The 26,055-nt window shown below is 38.3% G+C and overlaps 1 protein-coding gene across 2 annotated transcripts in view; it reads right to left on the bottom strand.

Annotated features, from left to right (window-relative positions):
• Positions 1–26,055, bottom strand: part of PLA2R1 (phospholipase A2 receptor 1, 180kDa) — a 118,706-nt gene that overhangs the window by 27,836 nt on the left and 64,815 nt on the right. For both annotated transcript variants that reach the window (XM_011991528.1, XM_011991535.1), the window contains exons 12-18: positions 17,172–17,374; positions 13,973–14,118; positions 9,942–10,026; positions 7,340–7,472; positions 6,742–6,777; positions 6,107–6,264; positions 220–284 (exon numbers count right to left, since the gene is read on the bottom strand). In XM_011991528.1, coding sequence (XP_011846918.1) covers positions 220–284; positions 6,107–6,264; positions 6,742–6,777; positions 7,340–7,472; positions 9,942–10,026; positions 13,973–14,118; positions 17,172–17,374 — 826 coding nt within the window. The remainder of the gene's footprint in view (positions 1–219; positions 285–6,106; positions 6,265–6,741; positions 6,778–7,339; positions 7,473–9,941; positions 10,027–13,972; positions 14,119–17,171; positions 17,375–26,055) is intronic.

Below are 26,055 nucleotides of genomic sequence, written 5' to 3'. Positions count from 1 at the left end.
AAAGCTTTTGGAAGTGATGGATAAGTTTATGGCTAGATTGTTGTGATGGTTTCATAAGTGTATTCTTTAAAAACCTCTCACGTCTTTGTTAGAGAAGTGAAAATTTATAAGTTAATGTTTGAAGGGTGTTCAACAAATTGATCACTAAAATTGAATCCAATCATTCTGCAAATAAAACCTGTCAAACAAAATTAAATGCAAATGAATCTAGGTTCATACCGAAATTCATCATTGGCTCTTTCTTCTTGAAGTCCAATCCACCAGCTTGCACCATACTTTGATAGCTATTAAAAGAAATAAAAAAAGTCAGCATTTATTCTACTTGTTTTCCTTTTTCACTATTAAGATTAATGGGGTTGCTGCTAGTGGCTTTCTATTCTTCAGTATTTTACCCAGTTATCTAAGGAAGAGTATACTAAGGCCTAGCATCTTGAGAAAACCTGAAACTTCATTATTCTAAAATATTCCCTCCTCGTTATGAAGAAAAACTGGAATCAAACATGGAAAATAATTTTAGTTTTATACAACTTGAAAAGTAGTGTTTCTAACTCTCTAAGAAGGATTTAAAAAGTAATATTAGAAAATGAATTCATTTTCTGATAAAAATTTATTGGCTTATCCTCTCAGTGATTTACCCTCTCGGTGATTTATAATTCATTGTATATGTCACATGTATTTGAAAAACAATTTAAGGTATCAAGGCATCATTAGTGTAAAGATACTGATTTTAGGTATTAGTCTGATTACTAAGCTTTAAACAGTATAAGCTTTCCTTCCCATTCAAATAGAGAGACACAATATAGGACAAAAGAATACTACAGAACGCCCAGTGTTTGACAACTAGAAAATTATCCTTTTGATGAATTCATGTCCTTTGCAGGGACATGGATGAAGCTGGAAACCATATTCTCAGCAAACTGACCCAGGAAAAGAAAACCAAACACCACATGTTGTCACTCATAAGTGGGAGTTGAACAATGAGAACACATGGACGCAGGGAGGGGAACATCACACACTGGGGCCTGTTGCGGGGTAGGGGGTTGGGGGAGGGATAGCATTAGGAGAAATACCTAATGTAGATGATGGGTTTATGGGTGCAGCAAACTACCATGGCACATATATACCTATGTAACAAACCTGCATGTTCTGCACATGTATCCCAGAACTTAAAATATAATAATAAAAAAAGGAACCAGATTTATATGTGTCAACATAGACACATTTCAAAATATGTACTTTTTTATATAAAATTAAACTGTTTAACAAAAAATTGGAATTTTAATGGATTATAAGTTTTATGTTAACAGAGTGATATAGTTATCATCAATAAAAAAACCCATTTAATCTAAGATTGTATTAGTAATGTTGTAGTGCTCAGAATAAAGGTAGTAAAAATTAGTAAGGAAATAGAAGACTTGAACAACAATAACAAAAGGAAAATAATCCTTTTACATTTTATTAATTTTACACCATTATTAATCACTTGGACCTAAGTACAATAAAGTATAAAATTAAAGTACCATGTGCATGCATCTGCACACATGTGCATGTGTGCACGCACACACACACACACATTAGGGCAGATGTACTGACTTATGACCCAGGAAATTGCAATTCCCTCTTTAACTATAAAAGAGGAAGAGGCAGTAAGGGTTTTTCTAAGACCTGTAAATCAGTATACTTAATGGTGGAGGGGTGTGTGGGTGGTGTATGTTGAACTGTAACTTAATTTTTATATGCAAAAATCCTGTTAATTTGAAGGCATTATATATTTAAATTTGTACTCTCATTTCTTCTGTAAAGACATGGGAAGAAATGTTAAGAGATATTATTTTTCCATAGGAATTTCAGCTCTCCATACAACAGAACCCAATAGTCCTCTAACAATCTAATTTATAAACAGGTATTTTTATTCTGTAAACAGTGTGGCTGTTTGTCATATCAGCAATTTGAGAATAATGCAAGATGGAACAACTGTAGTTTTGGATCCCTGAGGTGTTGTTTCCTGGACGTGTTCTTACAGGCTGAATTCAGATTCCCATTGTCAGACTTTGGAATGGGTCCACTGAGACTGGCTGTGAACTCAGTGGGGGAACCACAACAATTTCATTCAATCATTCAATCTAAAGAGGTTTCATGTGCCACAGGACTGGAAATCATGGCCTGGATTGTTCTCTGCCCCAATTAAGGACCTCTAAAGAGGAATTATAACCGCTGCATCTTAAGTGGCATATTTATTACCATCTCAATTATGGCATGGTAACCTCCACATGGCACATCACAACCTGTTGTGATATGGCACAGAACTGAACTTCATAGGAGATACTAAAAGATATCCAGAATGGAACATCCAATGTGAAAATGGATGTTTGAAATTTTAGCTTAGGAAGGCCACAACAATAGAAGACTTATTAATATGCGTTTGCATAAAGAAATGTGATAGAGAAGTAAGCTCAGGGCTTAAAAAATGTCATATGAACATGCATTTTATAACATCAACTATGTTTTGGTATACACAAACAGCCATTATAGTTAGCATCATATGGAAACAGCATTTACCAAAAACAAACAAACAAAACCCCACAGTGACAGTCAATACATTCATCCATAAAGCAATATAAGGAAGAACAACCTGTCATCTTTTAAAATGCTCCCATCAAGAATGACAAAATGATATTTTGGAGAAGGACTAATAGATTTGATATGTATTATAAGAAGCATTTAGAAATAAAAATTTAATAATAATGGTAAATTACCATTTCAAAATGACAATACTGCAAAACGGTGTAAAAATGTCAGACAAGTGGACTAATTAGCTAGTAGTTTGTGTCAAACAAGTCCCAAAGTGCTTGCAGCTTTTTTTCAGCATTAATGTGATTATCAAGATGGCTCAAAAAATAAATTCACTCTGATTATGCTTTACGGTCTTCTGTTACTCAAAGAGTGGGAGAGAAAAATTGACATTCTTTTTCCAAGATGGAAACATTTCATTAAAATTTATTTGCTTCGGGTTTTTAAAATTGTATCTAGCTTTCTTGCTCATAATTAATTTTTTGACACTGCAACTAAATGTTAGTTTTGTTTTTCACAATTCTAATCACTGCTCTTTTTAGGGGAGCCATACAAAGCACATATGTAACTTTAAAAATATTTAATTATTTATTTGTGCTCTTCCTACATTTATAAGATAGATGTGAGACAGAAGTGAGTGGAATGATCTCTATACATCTTGCTCCTCGTCATGGAATGAAATAACTTCTGGATTGACCCATTCCAGTAGGATGTTCTTAGGTATAGGGTTTCTTTCTTACAAAATGTGAACACCACTATCACCACCACCACCATTAAGTGCCCAAGGTAGGCACAAATTATGCACAAATAAGAATTTCTTGGAAAGCTACAACTTTCTTCTTTCCAATTTGATATTTTTTCCCCTTGGACCATGCTATAGACTTAATGTTTGTGTCCCCCTAAAATTTACATATTGAAATCCTAACTCTCAAGGTGATATATTACAAGGCAAGTGGCAGGTGATAAGGTCATGATGGCCGTGGGGGCATCTCATGAATGGGATTAGCGCCCTTAGAAGGGGGCTCTGGAAAGTTCCTTTGCCCCTTCCATTCTATAAGTATATATATGAACCAGGAAGTGGGCATTCACCAGGTATCAAGTCGGCCAATGCCGAGATCTTGAGTTTCCAGCCTCCAGAAATGTGAGCAATAATTTTCTGTTGTTTGTAAACTGCGTAGTCTATAGTGTTCTGTTATAGCAGCCTGAAAAGACTAGGACAGTCCCCCTGGCCCCGTTCTCAGTATTCAAATCCTATACTTTCCCATAATTTTCTTTTGTAGCACAGTGGGGAGATTAGTCAGCACCTAACCCATGAAACTGATGGGGCATTCTACATCAACACGGTCATAGGCCAGGTGACAATTTTGCCATATGAGGCACCATAAAGTTTGTCTGATTTGAGATCAGAATCCTCAACTAGATCATGGCAGTGGCTATGATGAATCAAACTGCTCAGCCTGTGGGTTTTCACCCTTGCCTTCTATGGGAGGCATTAACTCTGCCATCCCCACTGGCTTCCCAGCTTCCAAAGATTAGGAGATGAATTAAGGGGAAAGGTGAAGACAGAAGATCTACTGAAGTTCCCAGCAGAGCTAAGCTCTGTTGGAAAGATCAAAGAAGCCCTTCATTGCTCATGTCTGAGACAAAGCTGGCAGCCATGTTTTGGGGAGGATTTTGGAACTAGCATTTTGATGTAATGAAGACATTGTGCTCTTACATGCGCTGACACCGCTGTTCCACTGTCACAGGCAGCACCGTGTAGGGTTTTTAAATGACTGGATAAGTAAGATGGCCTGGGTTTCTTTCCAAATTCCACCACGTAACTTAACCAAGTTGCTTAACCTCTTTGAAGTCTTAGCCTCCTCACTTGTAAAATGTACTAATAATAGACTTCCCACAGAGGGTTCTTGGGAAGATTACACTTTAGTACTTATTATAGTACCTGACACGGTTATGGTAAGTATGGCCAAATATCAGCTCTTTTTGGGATGTATACTTTGCATGCCTGTGGATTAGCTTTCAGTCATTCATCTGGTCTCTTGTTATTGCCCTCTGAGGTGAGGAGTATGGTGTCTGGCTAAAGAAATGTGTATTTTCTGACACTATGATATGGAATTGAACATGCTCATATTGAACATTATGGTTTTGGCCTGAGTGTTCCATTTGTAAGAGTGGAAGGGTGACAAAATAGTGTACAAATTTATGGTGGGGAACATTCCAGATCTAGTAGTTGTTCTGCCACTGAGTGTGTGTGGGACCACATGATTGTCATCTAACTTCTCTTTTTCTCGGCTTCTCCATCAGAATGTAGCAGGAGTCCTGACCTGCTCGTACCTCATGGGCTGTATGTGCAACAGACAGGATACAGAGACAGTAAATCCCCATGAACTGTGAGGAAAGACATTTCTTTTTCAAGTCTAGGATGCTTTAACACAGGGCTTCATTTTATGGTCAACTTACAAAGATATAAAAAGATGATAGGGCTAGAAAGGATTCCTGAAGATCATGAAATATGATTAAATTACAGGAAAAGAAAATGGCTTTTTCTTGCTTTCAAAGCTTCCAAGGGAAAGTTGGGAGTGAGGATTTCCTGCCTTCATGCCTCCATTGTAATTTGTACTCTCTGTGCCCTTTCTATTTACTACATCATATCACTTCCAGCTTCTTTATTTTTTAAATTTAATTTATGTTTTAAAAATTGACAGATAAAATTGTACGTATTTATTGTCTACAACACGATGTTTTAAAGTATATATATCCAGTCTTTTTAAAAACAGAGACTGTATCTCATACATTTTCGCATCTTTGACAAATACCCCAGTGCCTGACACATACTCGCTAATGAATGCTTACTGAAGGAACACACTGACAAGTACACTATTCTTGGCCAGTTTATTTTATTATTTAATAGGTCTTGCATGTTTCTTTCTTACTAGCTTAGTTCTGCAAGGAATTAAGTAGCCTTTCTCTACCTTAAGTTGAAATAGAAAACTACTCCTTACTATTTTCTGTATATTAGTCTTTACAAACTTAAAAATAATGTACTCTTGTAAGATTTGAAGCTTTAAAACTGCCAGGCACCCCCCGGGTATTCCTCATCTCTCATTTGAGCTTAATTTTCCCCTGTGGTGTTTATCCACTTATTTTTTTTCTAATATATTATATAATTCTATTTACTCGTATTGATTATGGTCTTTCTTCCCAGACGAGAATATAAACTCCATGAAGATAGGAATTTGGGTCTGTAGAACCTCATGAAACAATCTCGACATGCTCACCATTATTGCTAACAAAGAGTGAAGAGGAGGGAAGTGACTGAGCAATAGAGTAAATCTGTATCTCCATTATTTTCTCTTAATCTCTATAACAGAAAAAAAAATTCTCAAAAATCTATGGTTTTACTGAAATCTATGGCTTTTACTGAAATTTAAATAAATATCTGAAGTCAAACCGAGAAAACCATCCCTCCCTCCGTCCTAAGGGCAAAAGAAGGTGCTAAACTCTGAATTTTTCGTGGTGAGTTATGTTCAAGTACCGCTTTTATTTTGCTGTGGATGAATTCTTGCTCATGTGCAGAATGAATTGTAAGAAGATCACTGTGCAGCCAGCTACAGACAAACCCAAAATTCGACCATTCTGAGGCAAAGGTATGAAAAAGGTATTCTGCATCCTGATAAAAGAGCCAGGGTACATCTGAAAGAAAAAGAAACAGTGAAAATAATGCAGAAAAGATAAATAGGCATGCTAGGATTCACCCCAAATTTGTGATTTGGTCACTCAGCATTAAACATAATTGTATCTACACACACACACAAATTTGCACACACACACACACCACGCACACACACAGACACATGCACATAAATAGATAAATAACTTGCTTGTTTTCCTTGGTCTATCTCTTGCAAGATACCTTCACCAGGATTAAAAGATCATGGATAGATACATATTCTAAAACCACATGTCATAAAAATGATTGACAATACTAGTCCTTAACCATATTTAATGACTACATTTATTAATTATTAATTTGAACAAATTAGCTCGAGGTTGACACAAGAAAAGAGAGGCTTGATTTGAGAAATATAACAACACATTAATGCTATATAGTAGCACTTATATGGTATACATTAATAATTAGAAATTCAAGAGCTGCAGAGTCGTTCTTACCGTACTGGTACCAGAAGGGAATCTTGGGTTTGACATCTGCAAAGTGAAAGCAAATCACTTTGACTGATCTTGCTTCTCAAGTGCATTGTCTGTGAATTACTTCAGCTCTAAACACATTATTTTGTCCTTCATCTTTTAAAATATCACTTTAAAACAGGTACATTGTGCTGTTTGGAATATGTGGTGAGTTCTCACACTTGAAGAGGAGGCTCCAGAGAGGCTTCTGATTAAAGAACGAAGGACATGAGCACTTGCTGAGGCCACTGTGTGTCACACACTGTACTAGGTGCTTCCACTGACTCATTGTGCAAGTAATTCCGTTTACTTTGTAATGTCAAAGTGACATTTCTCCCGGACTATACTTGCATTATAAATGTTCTGGAATATTAGCTGGTTACCTCAGTTCCCAGTGAACTACCTTGGCATCCTGCATTGGTGTCGCTTTTTCTCATTTCGTATAGAAACATTTTTTGCTAAAATAGTGTAATTTAGTTTATCATGCAGGTTGTTGATATTGTGGTTTGGGGTGTTTAAACTGAGAAAGTACTAGAGATTATTAGAAATCAAACACATAGCAAAGATCTTATTATATTTTTACCTCTTGGGATTTTGCATATCCATTCACGCTTGGAACCACAGTGTAAGGGCAGCAACGTTTTGTTTGCCTTATAAACAGCACAGTTTCTTGCATCTTCTCCAAAATAATTATTGTCTAAAAACGAAGAGACAACCTGCAGCAGATGAAGTTCATTATTTCTTAATGATGATTCCCCCACAAAGTTTCAAAAGATCAAAAAGGGCATCCCAGTACATAAGCATTATAGGCTTCTACAGGAAGCTTCAGAAATGTCTGGATGTCATTCTAGTTGAAGGTTATTTCACATTTGTGAAGAACAAGCTAATCAATATTTAGCTTTTTAAATTTAAAGATGCTTAAAAAAAAAAAAAAAAGCCGGACGTGGTGTCTAACGCCTGTAATCCCAGCACTTCGGGAGGCCGAGGCGGGCGGATCACAAGGTCAGGAGATTGAGACCATCCTGGCTAACACGGTGAAAACCCGTCTCTACTAAAAATACAAAAACAAAAAATTAGCTGGGCGTGGTGGCGGGCGCCTGTAGTCCTAGCTACTCGGGGAGGCTGAGGCAGAAGAGTGGTGTGAACCTGGGAGGCGGAGCTTGCAGTGAACAGAGATCGAGCCACCGCACTCCATCCTGGGTGACAGAACAAGACTCCGTCTTAAATAAATAAATAAATAAATAAATAAATAAATAGATAAAAGAAAAATAAAAAAAGGTACGCTACTCCTTTCTCCAGAAGGAACAAATGAAACGCAAGCTTTTTTTTTGCACTTTTTTCCAACTGGGAACATTTTCTAGCCTTGGGATCCTGGGTAGACTTAGGGACTCAAGGGTGTGCCAGATCTTGGTATTAACTTTGATTTTGATTACTTTGAACATATGCTAAGTTTTTGGCCTCTAATAACTAAATTCTGAGCCATAGTTAGCTTTAATCAGGAATCTATCAGGTCACTTTCCATGAACGACCACATAACTCATATAATTCACATTACAAGGGTATTAAAGACTCAACCTTCTCAATTATTTAATGACTACCTCACAGAAGAATGGATGGATGACAAGTAAAATTGGGGTAAAAATTTGGGGGAAAAAAGGATGCTTTTAAATCCCTTATGTTCTTCCTCAAACATGTACACCGTCATGCAATAATTCATCTATCTTAAATATGTATAGCCTCAGATTCAGAAAATGGTGTGATTTGAATTCATTTTGTTCAGCAGATATTGGTGAGAAGCTCAGCCACTGCTTCACGGCCTTATCTAATTTATTCTGACCCAGATTGTCTATTTCTCTCCTATTACTAATGAGTTTGTTACACTAAAACAAAAGAAAATGTTCTCAACCTCTATGTATCACATTTTCTTTTTCAAGTACTATATTCACTTGAACCACCCAGCTGTCCTATGTAGTGGCTAACATTTACGGGGCAAGTTGACCCTGCTACGCCTTTTCTGTTTTCCGAGCCTTGGTTTCTCTATCAGCAAAATAGATTAGTGGGGCTGAATGATCTTTAAAATCTCTTCCTACTCTCTCCTATAAACCTCTTCCTTGACACTAATTTGAACACCACCTTGGTACGGGGCTTTCTCTATTGTTCTTTACTACTTCAAAGTTTGGCTACTGATATTTTGCCAACCATGAGATATTATAGCATTGTGACTTTGGAGTCAGACAACCTGTGTGCAAATCCTGGCTCTCCTATGTATTATTTTAGGCAAACCACTTAATCATTCTAATACCCATGACACTGAGTTATTGTAAGGATGAAATGAGATCACGTAGGAGTGCATTCAGCTCGGTGCTCAGAACAACATGAGGACTCAATCGACAGCAGTTGCATGAAGTGCTCACTGCGGTCTCTCAGGAGTCGCCCCATTTCACAGGTGAAAGTGAATAATGTGATTTTTCATGTGCCGTAGGATGGATCCCACTTCAATCTAGGATACTACTTCAGTTTTTTTCCCTGTCATTTTGAGAAAAATGTGAGAATTACCGATTGCAACTGAAAAAAAAAAACGCAATAGTGAATTCTCTCTGTCCTTCATAGAGGTTTGCAAGTATGGGAATGAATGAAAAGCAAGACTTTTTTCCTTCTGGAACAACTTGCTCTAGAAGGTGATATTTCTAAAACTTGCATTACTGTCCTTTCAGAGTGAGGTAAATGAAAAATCATTCTCCAAAATAATCTTCCTTTCATTATGACATGGACAAGGTTCCCATACTCAGACATCAGGTGCTATGCAGGATAGGGAGGTACAGGGTAAAGGGAGTTGTGTTATTTAAAAGAATAGCTGCTTCTCTGCCAGAGAGACTCTTCATATGGGAGATGATTTGGGGGGGGGGGACTTTTTGGAGGTTTTTTATTCTTTTTCAGGTTGGTTTGGGGAGACTTTTTGGAGGTTTTTGATACTTTTTCAGGCTGAGATTGTACAATGGCCTCAGAACAATGTGGCTAGCAAACATTTCCCAGGACCTTGCCAAATAATTCTCCTAGTACCAAGGTCTGGTGCAGTTTTGTCATGGGAGCTCTGGTCATCATTTCTAGGTTCTCTTGGTTTACCACGTGGTTCTGGGGCCACTTGTTTGGAATCCATCCCTTTTCTCCAGTTCGAAAAGACTTACAGGAGTTCTATCAGACCACTCCCACGAGCCAGCGTTCAGTGGGTTTCGTTTATTAAATCCAATCCAGAACTGCCTTGCTTCTGTCCTGTGAAGAGAAGAAACAAAAGCTTTGCCTTTCCCATCAAATTTACAGCATTATGTGAAAGGTTAAAAAAAATTCAAAAATATTTATGTATGCAGGAAACAGCTGATGCTACTGGCAGGATTGATCAAGTCAACAAGCAATGAACATTTTAAATGTGCAAAACGCTGTGCTATGACATGAACTGAGAGAAGAATAAGCCTCACATTCTATTTCTCTTGGTTTGTGTGGTTCGCTCACAGGTGATATACAATTGGGGAAAAGTCAGCTTTTATTGAGAACATGAGTTTCTCATCAGGAATAGCAAAGCCTTTCAGTCAGGACAAGAACACATGAAAAGAAAATTGGTAAGAAATTTTGGAACATCTCTAGCCAAGAGGACCTTTCGCTACTTTACTGTGTGTTTACTGCCTCACTATACTATTTATTCTACTTTACTATGCTTTGATTTGTTGTTCTTTTGTTAAACGTTCATGTATTCTCTGAAAGTCAGCCATCATCATCTTCACTGAATAAAAGGTACACAGGTTTTTTTTTTTTTTTTTTTTTGAGATATCAACATAAATAATTCTAAAGCCAGTCACCCTGAGCCATGGTAGATTAACTTCAGTCATCACCATTGGTTTAGACTTGGCGAGAAGCTCCACAGACAGTCACTTTCCCCTCTATGAGGCAGAGTACAAATGTGTCCACAGAGTCCTCAATCAATCGAGTGATAAAGCCTAATTGTGCAATGAACCATCTCACTAAGATCATTTTCTGAGAATAATTTTGAAGAATCAAAGATTTAAAAGATTCAGATGTCGGGAAAGATACTTTATTTTCCTTCGTGCAGAGAAGCAAACCTATTCTGAGGAATTCCTTCTCAGATGTGTCAGCTACTCTGCCTGGATGACACAAATTAAAAGCAAATTCAGCTTAGAAATCCAAGAGGTCACTGGTGCCCAGCTGGGCACTGTCATGATGACACCTTACATTTAAGGTTGGGAGAAGGTGAGAATGGCCACCTTCTGTTAAAGCCAAGCACACTAATCTCCATGGCATAGGCTGAAAATCCATGTCTCTCTCCTGGTGTTGTGACCTTTGTCTTTCCTCACTGAATTCAGAGATCTATGTCTTTCCTGTTATATACTGGCTCCTGGAAGATGAAATGGTATTTACTTTCTCTTCATCAGTTTCCTGAAATTGTATAACATTTAATAAACACACATGTATGTGCATATGTGTGTGTGTGTGTGTGTATGTCTGACTAATAAAATAGAAATAGAAAAGCAGTGCCATAGGAAGGAAAAGCAGCATACCTGCTATAACTGCTAACTATGAGATCTGGTATGTTTGCTATAATTAAGCATCAGATTTGACTGAATTCTCTGGTAATCTGGGAATAAAGTGAAATATACACAGTTATTGATAATTTTTTTTTTTTTGAGACAGGGTCACACTGTCACCCAGGCTGGAGTATAGTGGCACAATCTTGGCTCACTGCAACCTCCTCTTCCTGGGCTCAACTGATACTCCTACTTCAGCTCAGTCTCCTCAGCTGGTACTACAGACGTGTGCCACTACACCTGGCTATTTTTTTTTTTTTTTTTTTTTTTTTTGTAGAGATGGGGTTTTTACCATGTTGCCTAGGCTGTTCCCTAACTCCTGGGCTCAAGCAATCTGCCTTGGCCTCTCAAAGTGCTACAATTACAGGTGTGAGTCACTGAGCCCAGTCAAGAATTTTTAAATATTTTCTTTAAAGATGGTTCTCGCTCTGTTGCCCAGCTGGAGTGCAGTGGCAAAATCATACCTCACTGTAACTTCGAACTAGGTTTTGCTGGGACTACAGGTGTGGCCACCACACCCGGCTAATTGTGAAATTTTTTTGGTAGAAACTGAGTCTCACTATGCTGCCTAGGCTGATCTTGAATTCCTGGCCTTAAGTGTTCCTTCCACCTTAGTGTCCCAAAGTGCTGTGACCCACTGTGCCTGGCTCATATTATACGGCTTTTGTGATCAGATATTGAAAAACTATGATATGATAGATGCTTGGGACTAAATTCTATGAGACATTTTAAGCACGAGAACTTATATAAACAGAAATGACAGTGACATTTGATCTTAAAGCAAACTGGGAAGCAGTTTGTGTGTGGTTGTCATATGGCAAACCTCACTAAAATGCAAAGGCAGAATATGCAAATATGTTTTGCAGGAAGCTAAAGTAATGAAGTAAAATGTAACTTTGAACAATGGAGACTATCACCTATTCCTTGGATTTATGGCCTCAGACCTGGCTGATAATCCAATTAGCCAGGAAGCTTCTTAAACTTTTCTTCAGACTCAGAGAGTCTGACTCAGCAGCTCTGGTGTGAGGCCAGAAAGCTCTGTAAAAAAGGCGTCCCGACCAAGTGTGATGAGAAGCCAGGTTCCTGAGTCATGGCCTCATGTCAGCATTTCCCGTAGGGACTAGCAGTTCTGTGGGATGTCAATAAGTGTTCTTAAAAAAGGGATTTGTGGTCAAAGAAAGTGCTTCCTTCTAGAACCCTTTATGATGCTAATGAACATGGCAAATCTCCAAGACTGTACATTGTTTTGCAAACATATTTTACGATAAAATCTCCTTCCTTCCCTGCAGAATGCTGCACAAGACTCACATGGAGAGATGTCAAAATCTCCCAGCTTTAAGGTCATTGTTGTAGATGTGGAAGATGAATAATTTGATAGATGTTGCATGTTAATCTTGTCATGGGAATGTCCTACAAGGAAACTTGTGGGAAAGGCGAGGAGGATTTTCCTCAAAAAATAGTCCGGGATTTTTCTCTGGGATTCAGGCCAGTGTTTCATTGAGACTTCAGACTTCCAGCGCTCGAAGCAGAGTACCTATTATTATAGTTGTTTTCATTAAATAAATATACAGAGCCATGGAGTTGTGCTGATCACAACATCCTCAGAGGCAGGATTTTGTCTGTCACATCTATTGAGTTCTCCAACCAGCTATGCATGTAATGCATGTATCTTCCACAGAAGATACTCTCACAGTGCAGGCTGACTGACAGAACATTCCAAAGTGAGAGGCCAAAGTGGGGAGTGGGGGGTTCACAGGAAGGGGACAAGATGACTGTCTTCAAATATTTGAAAATAGCATAGATTTGATCTGTATTTGCTCTAGCTCAAATTGAGGGGAGGCAGATTTCTAGCTTATTAGAAAACTGCTCTTTGAAATCAACCTTCTGCAATGGAATGGGCTTTCTCTCAAATAAGAAGCATTCTGAAATTGGAAGGAATTATGCAGACAGCGGATGACCACGGTATGTGGTGGGAGGTAGCACAAGACAGTTTAGAGTTCTTCCAATTTAAGCTTGAATTTCTAACTCCACTGAATTCAAGGTTCTGTAAACTTGCAAGGTGGATACAGATAAGAGAAAGTTTGTTTCCTCAAATGAAAACTTAGGGGGTTGGGTTGGAATTTAAAAAAAAATTACTGGGCCGGTTTTTTTTTTTTTTTTTTCCAAACAAAATCTTACATAGGATCGCATTATATACAAAATAATCAGCAGTGGAGCTGGTTGGAGCTGCTCTGGTGAGGCGTGGAAGGAACCAGGAGCTCTGCCTACATGGTCCTCTCATAGTCCTGGGGTTCCAGGATTCCTGGGATCCTTCCACAACACTTTGAAAACCACTGGGGTAGATAATTCCTGAGTTTGGCAGGAAAGCTCTGCAGTTCTGACTTGAGGCACAAAGAAAAGATTTCAAATATCTAAACAATTGTCACTTTGTTCTTCGTTTTATGAAATTAGAACCTGGTACAAGATAAATATAAAACTATATGTATATTTATTTTTCTTGGCTTTGGGTGTAATACAAATATGGGAATTTTAAACAACTACTTGGGATACTCACCCCTCAGAAGCCATTACTGAGAGATAGAATATTTGACTGTAAGTTTTCATAATTAACAAGTATTTACCAATTAAATTTTGAATGTAAGAGCTCATTCACAAAATTCTCTTCCTCAATATGGGCAAAGCTTGCAAGATGAGCTCCAAATTCTTCGCAAAACGCTTCAGCTTCTCTCCATGTTCTTTTCGTCAGAACTTTTTCACTATGAAATACCTGTATAGTAAAAGAAAATAAATTAACATTGTTATAGATAAGGTGAGGTTGTTAAACTCTGCTCTAGAAAGTAAGAGTAACATTAATATAATTGTCATTATTCTTTATAAGAGCTTGATCTAGTGGGAGGAAGTAACATTTACTGAACTAGAATGTGCCTAGTCATCATAAAACTATTAGTTCCTTTTATCCTCATAACAAATTCCTGATGAGAATGTAATAAACTCAGTTTTATAAATGAGCTTTTTGAAGAATTTTTTTTCACCCTAAATCTTCTGTGACTGGCATGTACTTGTCCCTCAGTAAATATTTGTCAATAGATAAATAAAGTCAGGCCAAGAGAGGTTAAGAATTCTAGGTCACACAGCTATAAATTGGCAGAGCTAGGATTAGACCTACAATTCCTTGCTTCCAGAGTCCATAAACTTCCATCCCACCAGACTGCCTTCTGACAGATTAGAATTAGCAGACTGATCATTACTCTGCCTGACCCAGGGCAAGAAATGAGAAATGAGACCTGGGACCTAGGGTAGCTCTATTTCTAGAGTCTTTGGATCTTAGTTGAACTGGCAGATGCAGTGGTTCAGCTGTCTCTAAAATCTCTGCTGCTTCTCAGCTGTCTTCATGGTGGCAGGAAGAAGCCAGCTGAATGGAAGGTCTTCTGTTGGCTTATTTAAGATTGGGGAAAGGGACTGAAGACCCAGAGCTTGCAATCCCAGTCCTCTGTACCCTTCTTATTTTTAACTGCCTGGCACTAAGCCTGAGCCTCTGAGGCCAGACAGGTACACCCAGCGGCCAGCCCTCCCCAGGCTCTTATTTGCTGAGACCAGAATGAATAGCTTTCCAAGTCCTGTGGACCACAGAACAACCTTTCCATCTTTTAAATTATATGTCAGAACTTGTCTCCTCTGGGAACCTCTTCCTGAATCACTCTAAATTCATAAATCCTACCACCATGCCTATCACACACACACACCATGCATTTGTTGACATATCAGGGTGATATATAGTAGAAAAGGCACCAGACCGGAAGTCCCAAACTAGGGATTTATTCCAACTCTGTCAATAAATAATTGTGATCTTGGGCAAATCACTACATTTCACATGCCTCAGTTTACTGATCTCTAAGGTTTAACTTATTACTGGGTGAGGCCACTTTTGGGCCTATCATTCTATGAACGTAATGTAGGATTATATATGTGTACAACTTAAATCGAGCACATTCACAGCTGCTTCATGCCACGTACAAGCTACCACAGTTCCGGAGATAGAGTCTGTCTTCGTTCCGCTCTGACGTGCAGAGCTGCTGGGGAACTTTCTCCCAAGACTTAGTGAAACCCTATTTGTAAAATAAACCAAAACAAAACCACCAAACATTTAAAAAAATCATATTTCAAAAAAAGTGTTTCTGACAGGATTGTAGGAACTAATTTAAATGTAGGATCTAAAGCTGGTTTTAAAAATAGAAATTTCTTCACATACACACACACACACACACACACACATTATACACATACGAATCAACCGTATGCATTAATTTGTTTGATCTTCAGGTGTCTGGCAAGCTGCAAAAGCTATCCTTATTAGTAAAATTGTATTATTCAATAATAAAAACTTTATTTGTTGGTTTACAAACAATATGAAATTATACCACTTAACACCCTCTGAGTGTCTGCCTCCTTCACTTGGTGTATTAACAATATTGCAGGAGGACAGGTCCCCAGATGACCCTTGCTGACCCAGCTCTTCCTCTTTTCTTGGTAATTCTCAGGCAGAGTGTACCAAGAGGGCAATATCCTGAGATAAGGAGGAACCGTCCTTATCCCTCCTAGAGTAGGATGTCTTGCAATACTTTAGCTCAGTGATCCAGGTGGCACCTGGGATAAAAACCCAGAAAGGAGCACTTTTGGGAGCCCTCAGCTGTCCTGCAAAGTGGGGCGTGTGCAGACAAGATTCCATCTTCCCAGGGGTGCTTTCCTGAGCCTTGGGGGAATGGCTCACCATAGATCCTAGGCTTCGGTTGCTTCTTGCTGCCTATCTGTGAATACAAGTTGAGCATCTCAAATCCAAAAATCCAAACTCCAAAGTGCTCCAAAATCCAAAACTTTTGGAGCAGTGACAAGACACTCAAAGGAAATGCTCACTAGAGCATTTTGGAGTTTGAACTTTCAGATTTGGGATGCTCAACTGGTAAGTACTATGTAAATATAAAAAAAAAAATCCAAAATCCAAAGCACTTCTGGTTCCAAGCATTTCAGCAAAGGAGTACTCACCCTGTAATAAAGTTATTTTGCCCATCTTGTTGTGTGGGAATTCTGTCTCACCAGATTCATACTCTGGCAGCCAAGTTTGTGCAAAACCTCCTGTCAGAGCTAGGAACTTATGCAGAAACTGGTTAGGTGTTTAGAGTTCTCCCCCAGGAGTGATAACCAGAGCACGGTGCCCTCCTTCCAGGGATTAATGGTATTTCTTTTCTTTCCTTTTTTTTTTTTTTTTTTTTTTTGAGACAGAGTCTCGCTGTGTTGCCCAGGATGGAATGCTGTGGTGCAGTCTCGGCTCACTGCAACCTCTGCCTCCCGGGTTCAAGCGATTCTCCTGTCTCAGCCTCCCAAGTAGCTGGGACTACAGGTGCATGCCACCACGCCTGGCTACTTTTTGTATTTTTAGTAGAGATGGGATTTCATCATGTTGGCCAGGCTGGTCTGGAACTCCTGACCTCAAGTGATATGCCTGCCTTGGCCTCCCAAAGTGCTGGGATTACAGGCATGAACCACCATGCCTGGCCATGTGCATGGTATTTCTGCTGAACAGATAACAATCTTCATGAGGAAGCCTTCAATATCACCAGGATGTGTCGATTTTTTTTACTTAAAAATTATTTGGAATATGATTGAAAGGATAGAGACAGGCAACAAATGTTGATTAAGCACCTGCTGTCTGTCAGGCACTGTTCTGGAAAAAAAAGAGTCCTGGAATAAAGGAATTTGGGATACATGGATCAAATTAAAATAGTGTTAGTCCTGTTAAGAATGCCCATGTAACCTTGGTATCACCTTGAAGCAACTGGCCAGACCAGGCTCTGACTCCCAGTCCAAATAGCAGGGGTGAAAGGGCCATCTCTCTTCATGCTCTGTTGTTTCCTGATTTTCAACTGGCTGCTTGCACAAGGACATTGCCTTAAAGTGCCGACAGTCCTTCACTTCCCAGCTACCAAGTGGATGCTTTCCTCGCATGGCAACACAGCCACCACTGTAGCCTGAAAGCAGAAAACAAGCACTTTTAATACAAGACAACTAAAACGTTTTGTGCTCAGAAGACTGCTCTTTAGAGTGTTGAATAATTGACATCTCATAATTAAGCACCCAGACAGGAACAATCAAGATGAAAACGAATGTCTTATTGACCTGATTATGTCATTTCTCTTCATCTCTGGAGAAAGTAATGGAAGATGGGAAAGAGAGAAAAGAGAGTGTGAAGGCTGAAATTTGGACCTTGTCTGCTTTGTGCTCAGATGGCAAATGATGAAGAATTAGGAGCTATTCCTACCTGGAACCAAAATATCCCCCATATTTCAATATTATACTTCAAAATCCCACTGTGAAAAATCAACAGTGAAAAATGCATAGTGCTCATCCTCTAACAACTGGATTCAACAGGGGGAAATATGTGAATAACAGATTCAAGGTAGACCATAAAGTATACAACAGAAAACCAAACTGTAAACCTTGGAAGAATGAAGAGAATGAGATGAATTCTCTAAATGAGGTAAAGATCTGGGGGCAGGGACAAGGCAGACATCAGAGAAAAGGAAGAGAGAAACAGAATTAGAGAGAGAGAGAGGCTTTTGTATGAAAAGCAAAGTACAGAGATTTTGCCTCCCACATTCATAGTATATGTGAGATATTGGGAAATGTGATATACTAGTCACGGACAAAACTCCACTTTTTTCTTTGTGTATGCTTGAACATTTTAGAAGGTAAAATGTGTTTTTCCACAGAAACAATGTATAAATTAAGATTCTTAAGTTTGTCAGCAAAATCTATACAACTCATATGACAGCAAAAAACAAAACAAAAACAAAAACAAAAAACACGTCAAATTTCAGTGAAGAATAGTAGAAAGCAATTCTATTCCAAAAATAAGATTAAAATGAGTAAGAATGAGCTTGTTTTTTTCTCGAATCCTGGATGATCATTTAATTAACTAAATTCACATTCGTCAACAACAATAAAAAATTGTACATCTGCAATGTGCTCAGCTAGGTTGTATAATTAGCTGCTTGAAACAAAAGGATGAAGCAAAGCAAACCCAAAACCAATTCTTAGTTTAGTGTGAGATACAGACACATAAACAAGCAATTGTAATAAATATAATGTGTAAAGTGCCATAGTAAAAGGTGTGTTCGAAGTTCTGGAGGAGACATCAGAAGGGGTGATGGAGCCTCACCAGAGATGTCAGTAAAACATTTGTAGGAAGTGACATTTGAGCTGAATTTTGAAGGATGAAAAGGAGACATGAGTTTTCAAGGCATGCTTGTAAAAAGAGAGTGATTATAGACGAAGCATCTGAAGACTTGCGATGATTCTGTACCTGAAGGCTCTTTAAAAAATGTCGTCACTTGCTACTTGATATTTATCTTGCTTAATTTCCCTTCAGAAGTAATGGCTTCAATGTTTTCAGATACTGAGTAACTGGCATTGTGCTTGTCATCTATGTTCGGATTGTTTTATGCTCATGGAAAGACAAAAGAGAGGGAAAATGAAGAGTGCGAGTGAGAAGAAAGAAGACAAAGGAAGACATAGAGCATCTCTTTAGGAATGGAATCATTTGCTAAAGAATGAGTGTATGAGTGTTTGTGTCTTCAACAGTCCTGGCTGCACAAGTGTGTTAGGCACCAGCATCACCATGGCAAGGCGGTTCTGATCTGGAAGAACTCCCTGGGCCTGTGTGATGAATCAGAGAGCCTCAAAGGTAAAAATGGCCAGTGGTAAAAGAGGAAACATGCTATGTCTCATATAGAAGAAAAGGAAGTCAAGGAAGAGTTGGTGCATCCAAAATCCATCAGATGGCTCTACTGGCCGAGAACAGCTAGCTGGTGTTATAGATGCAAGGTTGTGGGCAGGCAAGGGGGAGAAATTATAGTATGTAACTGCCCCTGCCATTAGTGGAGCTTTGAAGGCCTGTTGAGTAACTTCAGAATGCAGCTCACAGTCCAGCTGGATCATGAACAATAGAGGAGATGCTGCATGCTCTGTGCAATAAAACCGAACCGGAGATATCCATATGGAAGCCCCGAATACAATATATTTGTGGAGCTGCTCTAGTTGAAAGAGGAGGGAACACACACATTCCTGCTCCGTTCCCCCATCCTTTGAGGGGCCCCAGTGGAACCTCCAGAAACTGCACAGCACAGGTAGGAAACCTCGTGGAGGACTTGGAGCATGAAGTTTGGGGTTCTAGTCCCAGCACAAATCTTTAGTAACTGGAAACTTGAGGATGTGAATTAATCACAATAGGCCTTGTCTAAAATATGCGAATAATAATTCCTTTTCTTCTCATGGGTTTTCATGAAGATCAAATGAAATAATGAATTGAAAAACACTCTATAAAATATGAAGAGCTAAATATACCCCTGCGATGTTGCTATTATGCTTATGGCCATTTTCATTACAAAAATCAGGATTTTGTGGCATGAGTTCTGCCTGTATGTTCAAAGAATTTTTCAAAAGTTTGAATCAGCAAGTTTGAAATGTAATATACTTTTTTGTTGGTCTTGCATTTTGTCTCACTTTCCCACATCAGACAACGATTAAATAGCTTTGGTTTTAGATGCTATAAGATATTCGACTCATCTTCATTAGTGAAGAAGGAGATGTTTGTGAACCACTATGAAGATGAAAAGTGCTGCAGGAGTGGTATTGGTATTCTAAAGTGGTTAACTTAATGGAACATTTGACCCAAATTTTAGAGTCTCAGCCCCAAAGAAGCAGTAAAGTGGTATAATAAAGGGAGACCAGGCTAAGGGAGAGATAAACTAAATTTATAAGCCTATATTGTGGGGATGCTTGCAAAGCCAAATAATAAGGGTAAGGGTGTGGGAAAGAGCAGAGGCGAATTTTCTTTCAGAGAAATTGTTCTTAAATTTGATAACTCACTTCCCACTGGGGAAGAAAAATGATTATTCTCAGTGGTGAATCTCACATTTTGACAGATTCTCCTTACCTGCCATACCCTCACTCCACTCACTCTCTCCTGCAAACATGAATGGGGAGACTTTCTGTCAATTAAGAAATTCTAATTCACCAAGTTATCTAACTATGCAAAATTAAGTGAGCTGGGAGAACCTCCACTGTCCACCTCTCTGTTCAAATACCTAAAAACAAACCCATTGACCAAACCTTTTTTTTTTTTTTTTGAGACGGAGTCTCGCTCTGTCGCCCAGGCTGGAGTGCAGTGACCCAATCTCAGCTCACTGCAAGCTCCGCCTCCCGGGTTCACACCATTCTCTGGCCTCAGCCTGCCGAGTAGCTGGGACTACAGGCGCCCGCCACCTCGCCCGGCTAGTTTTTTGTATTTTTTTAGTAGAGATGGGGTTTCACCGTTTTAGCCAGGATAGTCTCGATCTCCTGACTTCGTGATCCGCCCGTCTCGGCCTCCCAAAGTGCTGGGATTACAGGCTTGAGCCACCGCGCCCGGCCTGACCAAACCTTTTTGTGCTGGCTTTTCAGTGCCTCTAGACAATTATTTCACTTGAGTCTGCCTACTTACTTTCCAGTTCCCTGCAACAACCCTTTACATCCTCATCTCTCAAGTCCTCTACCCTCTCACCTTCCCTCTCTCTCCTTCTCTCCAATAACAGAGAAAAGTGAAGCTCTTTGGGTAGGCTAGGCAAGTTTCCTACAATGCTGTGTATCTGCCAGGCACTGTGCTAGGCAATTTATATGGTCTTTTCCCTGTTTAACTTCAGAAACTCTTTGAGACAGGCATTAGTGCCTGATTGTGCAGATGGAAAAATTAGGGCACAGAGGCTTAGTAACTTGCCAAAGGCCACAAACGTAGTGGGCTTGCTCCGGGATTTGAAACCAGATTTATTTGGGCCTACAGTGCGACAGTATCAAGGTACAGAGTGAGTGGGTGGGCATTCAATAAGCAGTTGAATAAATGAATGAATGAGTTCCCCTAAAATTATGCTCCTGTCCCATGGAGCTCTCTCACATTCCCCTGATCCTGTTTCTCTCCTGTGTGTGGCCACAGCATTTCCTTGAAGATCTACTGTCACATTTTTACTTTGTATGACAGTTACTTACATGATTATGAGGAGATACGTCAATGTTCTAAGGGCTTCTCAGAAATTAGACTGGGTTTATCCTTATTTATGTGGTGGCTCGTTTCAGAGTTTTGATGAGCCTTAAAATGGATTGGCCTACTGATGGGACAGGCTTCTTACTACTCCTCACTATGTGCAGGGCACTTTCAGGAAAATAAACCTGACTTGCTCTATTGGGATCTTATTTTCCTTGTCACTTGCAGATTTCCATGGGCTCGGAACAATCAGGGTGAACATGCCCCAGAGTCATCGCACAGGAATGGAACATGCCAGGGGTATCTAGGTCTAGAAACAAAACATTTTTCACAGAGCCTGAGTTATGGATGGCTGCAAAGGACTGATCGAAAGTGTTTATTTTTCTCAATACAGACACCTATGAGCCTCTAATATAACTTGGAAAAGTGTTTTTGAATGTCTTAAGAAGTATAGACTCATCTATTTTCTTTCACCATAGAGCAACCTCCACTTATATTGAATCTTGAATCTAGGTACAAAGTACATTTTAGTTTCTAAGCATTAGCTTCTCCTTGAATGAGAAGCTAATTTATCATCTTTCCATTTAATCAGTGGCAATAATTAGTATGGATGAAAACCGTTTTTCCTGTTTCACCTGAATATTTCATTTCTCTTGAAATACCAACTGTCATAGAGAGCCTTTGTTGTCGTTTTTTACTAAAAATAACAGGATTTTCTGGTGTTTTAAGAATGGAAAATTTGGCATGAAAGAAAGGAAATACAGTTAAAATATAGGTTAATTAACTTTGTAGTCCTGAATTCAAATTGCAAGTATGAATTTGAACTCAAAAAGTGTTTAATCTTACACACACACGCACACAAACACACACTTCCTAGATCTGTCCACTGAAATGGCCTAGAAACAATAACAAACCACAAACAACGAGAACCCATAAGCCCAGTCTGTGATGCTGAAATAATATCATTTCCCATCAAAAGAAACCAGGGTTCCTTGATGCAATGGATGCTTCTAGGTCTGCAGCAGAAATTTATATCTGTCATATCAGATAGCACGGACACTATCAAAGACTACTAGGATCACATCAGAAGGATTCAGAAGATATTCCTTGAAGAGATTCCCATCACAAAGATGGGGCATTTGAGCATTAAAAAGGATAATTCCAAAGGACTAAAACACATCAACTATGTTTAAAACCCTTACTTCATAGTAATGCTAAAAAAAGAAAAACACCTCTAATGGGTCACGGATGAAGGATGCTAATGAAGAAATAATTATTTTGAAAGCTAGTAAAGGGAAAGAATTAAGCATTTGTTCTGTGTTTCCTATAAAAATTGTACCATGGGGTAACAAAAAATTGATTGAAAGGAATTACCTCTTTATAGGACTATCCCAGCTATAAATGAAGAAACCCCTAATGAGTCAATGGATTTAAGAATTGACCATCAAAGGCTGCTAATATCACAAAAAGAGAAAAAAATTGGACATTATGTGCCTCCAGACAGAGCACACAACTACCTATGAAACCATCTTTCAAAAAAAAAAAATCTGATTTTGGTCAATTCTTTCATTCTTTTTAAAAATAAAAATGCCTATTTTATGAAAAAGAAAATAGAGTAACACATTAAACAATGTGATGTGAATACAATCAACAAAGCCCAGACTGCAGGAAAATTTATAAGACAAAGCACATTTGCATTAACAAATAAAGGCAGGGGTGGAAATTGGGGAGGGGCGGGAAACACAGAGATGAAAACAGACTTTAGGAGATCTATCAACCAATTACAATGCGTGAACCTTCTTTGGATCTTGATTCAAACTAGCTGTAAAATACATTACGTAATATTTATGAGCCATTTAGAAATTTGAGCGTTAACTGAAGATTTATAATGATAGGCAATTATAGTTAATTACTTTAAGGGGTGATAATTGTATTATTAGGTCTTTTAAAAAGAAGTCTCTATTTTTTGGAAATAATGCTGAAATATTTATGGATGAAACAATATGATGTTGAGGATTTGCTATGAAAAAATATGGGAAAGGGGTGAGGGTACAGATGGAAGAAGATTGGTCATGAATTGATAATTGCTGATGCTTGGTGGTTCTACTACTGGTAGATACCATCTGGTGGTAATACTATTTGGTGAACATAACACTAAGTTGAAAAAAAAATGACAGAAAGGTGATTCCCTTCTGATTTGCTTTTATGCAAGTGAAATGCATGACAGGAATGATAGGAAGGATGAGAGGGACTTTGGGGGTTCTGATGTGTTCATGTAGGTTTGTCAATTGTAGCAAATATACACTGTGGTGTGGGATGTGGGTTGGGTGAATATTTTGCTGGTATGACATAGAGACAGAGTCCTGGATGAGTTTACAAAAAGCTGTAGGCTTCCTGTTCAGTGGTCAATTCATGTAGTTAGTCTTTGCTGGATTAAGATTCTGATGTGGGGACGAAGCTAATGGATTATTTTGTGACAGGCAGGAAAGAAAAGGTGATTTAGGCAGTGTTTCTGCAAGTTGCAATTTAAAAGAAAAAGGGAAACACAGAAGCTTTTATATTGCTATTTTCTTCAAAAAGATTTACATTTTCATCTTATTCAGAGACAATTTACTCAGTGTCAATCAGCTTGAGCAGCCAAACTGAACATCATGGCATTATTTTTGCTTTAGGGAAAAGAGAAAAAGAGTAGTGCCACTCAAATAAATTACAGCAGAAACTTATGAATGACAAGAAGCTCTGCTTCAATTCCAGATTTCCGACATCTAAATATGCCCCCAAGAAACTTAATATTAAAAACCAAAGATTTTCTCTACTCAAAATGTATTAATTTATTTTGACAGGTATAGACATTCCTAACAAAATTCCTAAGTGTATAGAAATGATACCTAAACTTTTATTTTTTTGCAGTATAGTGCGACATGGAAGTTTATTACTCTCTTCATTTTAATAATATTCATAGATTTGTAGAACAAGGTCTTTCTGTTGAGCGAATTATGATGTTACTTGTTTGGAGCTATGGAAAATCACCAGTTTCCATACAAATTTCCTAAACTGATGTTTATATACAAAAAACTAATTTGTCTTCATTTCACTTTGCATGCGTCTTTCAAAAGTATAATTTTAAAAAATTAGTAACAGAAAGTTTTAGGTTGACAGGAAAATTGAATGCAAAATACAGAGAGCGCCCCCCTAACACCACTGCCCTCCAATCTCCTTCACTATAGACATCCCACACCACAGTGGTGCATTTATTACCACTGATGAACCTCCACGGACACATCACAACCACCCAAAGTCCCTCTCATCCCTTGCGCCATCTCTGTCACTCATTTCACTTGTATAAAAGCAACTCTATCATCTATCATCTATCTATCTCACCTGTGGCTGAATATATTGCTGCTATTACTTTAAACATACTATTATTTGTTGGATCAATTAAGAATAAGAAAAATAGAAGTTTTTATTTTACCTTCATTTATTCTCTGATGCTCCTTCTTTCTTTACATAGATCTGAGCTTCTATATCATTTTCCTTCTCTCTGAAGAATTTCTTTGACTATTTCTTGCAAGGTAGGTCTACTAGCAACAAATTTCCCGAATTTTTGTTTGATAAAAATCAGATAAAATCTGATAAAAATTCTCCTTCATTTTTAAAGGATAATTTCACAGAGTATAGAATCCTAAGTTGGAGGGTTTTTTTTCTCTTAACACTTTAAATATTTCATGCTACTTTCTTCTTGCTTCGATGATTTCTGAAGAGCAGTCAGATATAATTCTTATCTTTGCTCCTCCAGAGGTAAGGTGTTTTTTCCCCTCTGGCTTCTTTCAAGATTTTGTCTTTATTTTTTATTTTCTGAAGTTCGAATACAGTATGTCTACGTGTAGTTTTTCGTGTGTTTATCTTGGTTGGTGTTCTCAGCGTTTCCTGGATCTGTGGTTTGGTGTCCGATATTAACTTGGGGGAAATTCTCAGTTATTATTGCTTCAAATATTGCTTCTTTTCCTTTATTTCTTTCTTTTCCTTCTGATATTCCCATTACACAGTTTGTAGTTGTCCCACAGTTCTTGAATATTCTGTTCTGTTTCAGTCTTTTTCCTCTTTGTTTTTCAGTTTCAGAAGTTTGTGTTATCATATACTCAAACTCAGAGATTCTTTTCTCATGCGTGTTCAGTCTACTATAAACTCATCAAAAGCATTCTTCATTTCTGTGATGGTGTTTTGATCTGTAGCATTTCTTTTTTGTTTTGTTTTGTTTTGTTTTTTCTTAGACTCTCCACCTCTCTGCTTACAGGATCCAGCTGTTCTTGCATGTTGTCTACTTTTCCCATTAAAGCCCTTAGCATATTAATCAAATTTAAAAAAATTGCTTGTCTGGTAATTTCAACATCCCTGTCATAGCTGGCTGGCTCTGAGGCTTGTTCAGTCTCTTCAAACTATGTTTCTTGCCTTTTAGTATGTCTTGTAATATTTTTGTTGAAAAGTGGATGTAATATACTGGGTAAAAGAAACTGCAGTAAACAGGCCTTTGCGATGGAATGGTAAGGTGTGAGAGGAGGGGAAGTGTTCTACAATTTTACCATTAGGTTTCAGCCTTTTGGTGAGCCTGTGTTCCTGGACTGTGCCCTTGACCAG

This window comes from Mandrillus leucophaeus, unplaced genomic scaffold (assembly GCF_000951045.1).
Source record: "Mandrillus leucophaeus isolate KB7577 unplaced genomic scaffold, Mleu.le_1.0 Scaffold110, whole genome shotgun sequence".
NCBI classification, from domain to species: Eukaryota; Metazoa; Chordata; class Mammalia; order Primates; family Cercopithecidae; genus Mandrillus; species Mandrillus leucophaeus.
The sequence above is the reverse complement of the archived record's forward strand: the minus strand, read 5'-3'. Positions and strand labels throughout refer to the sequence as shown.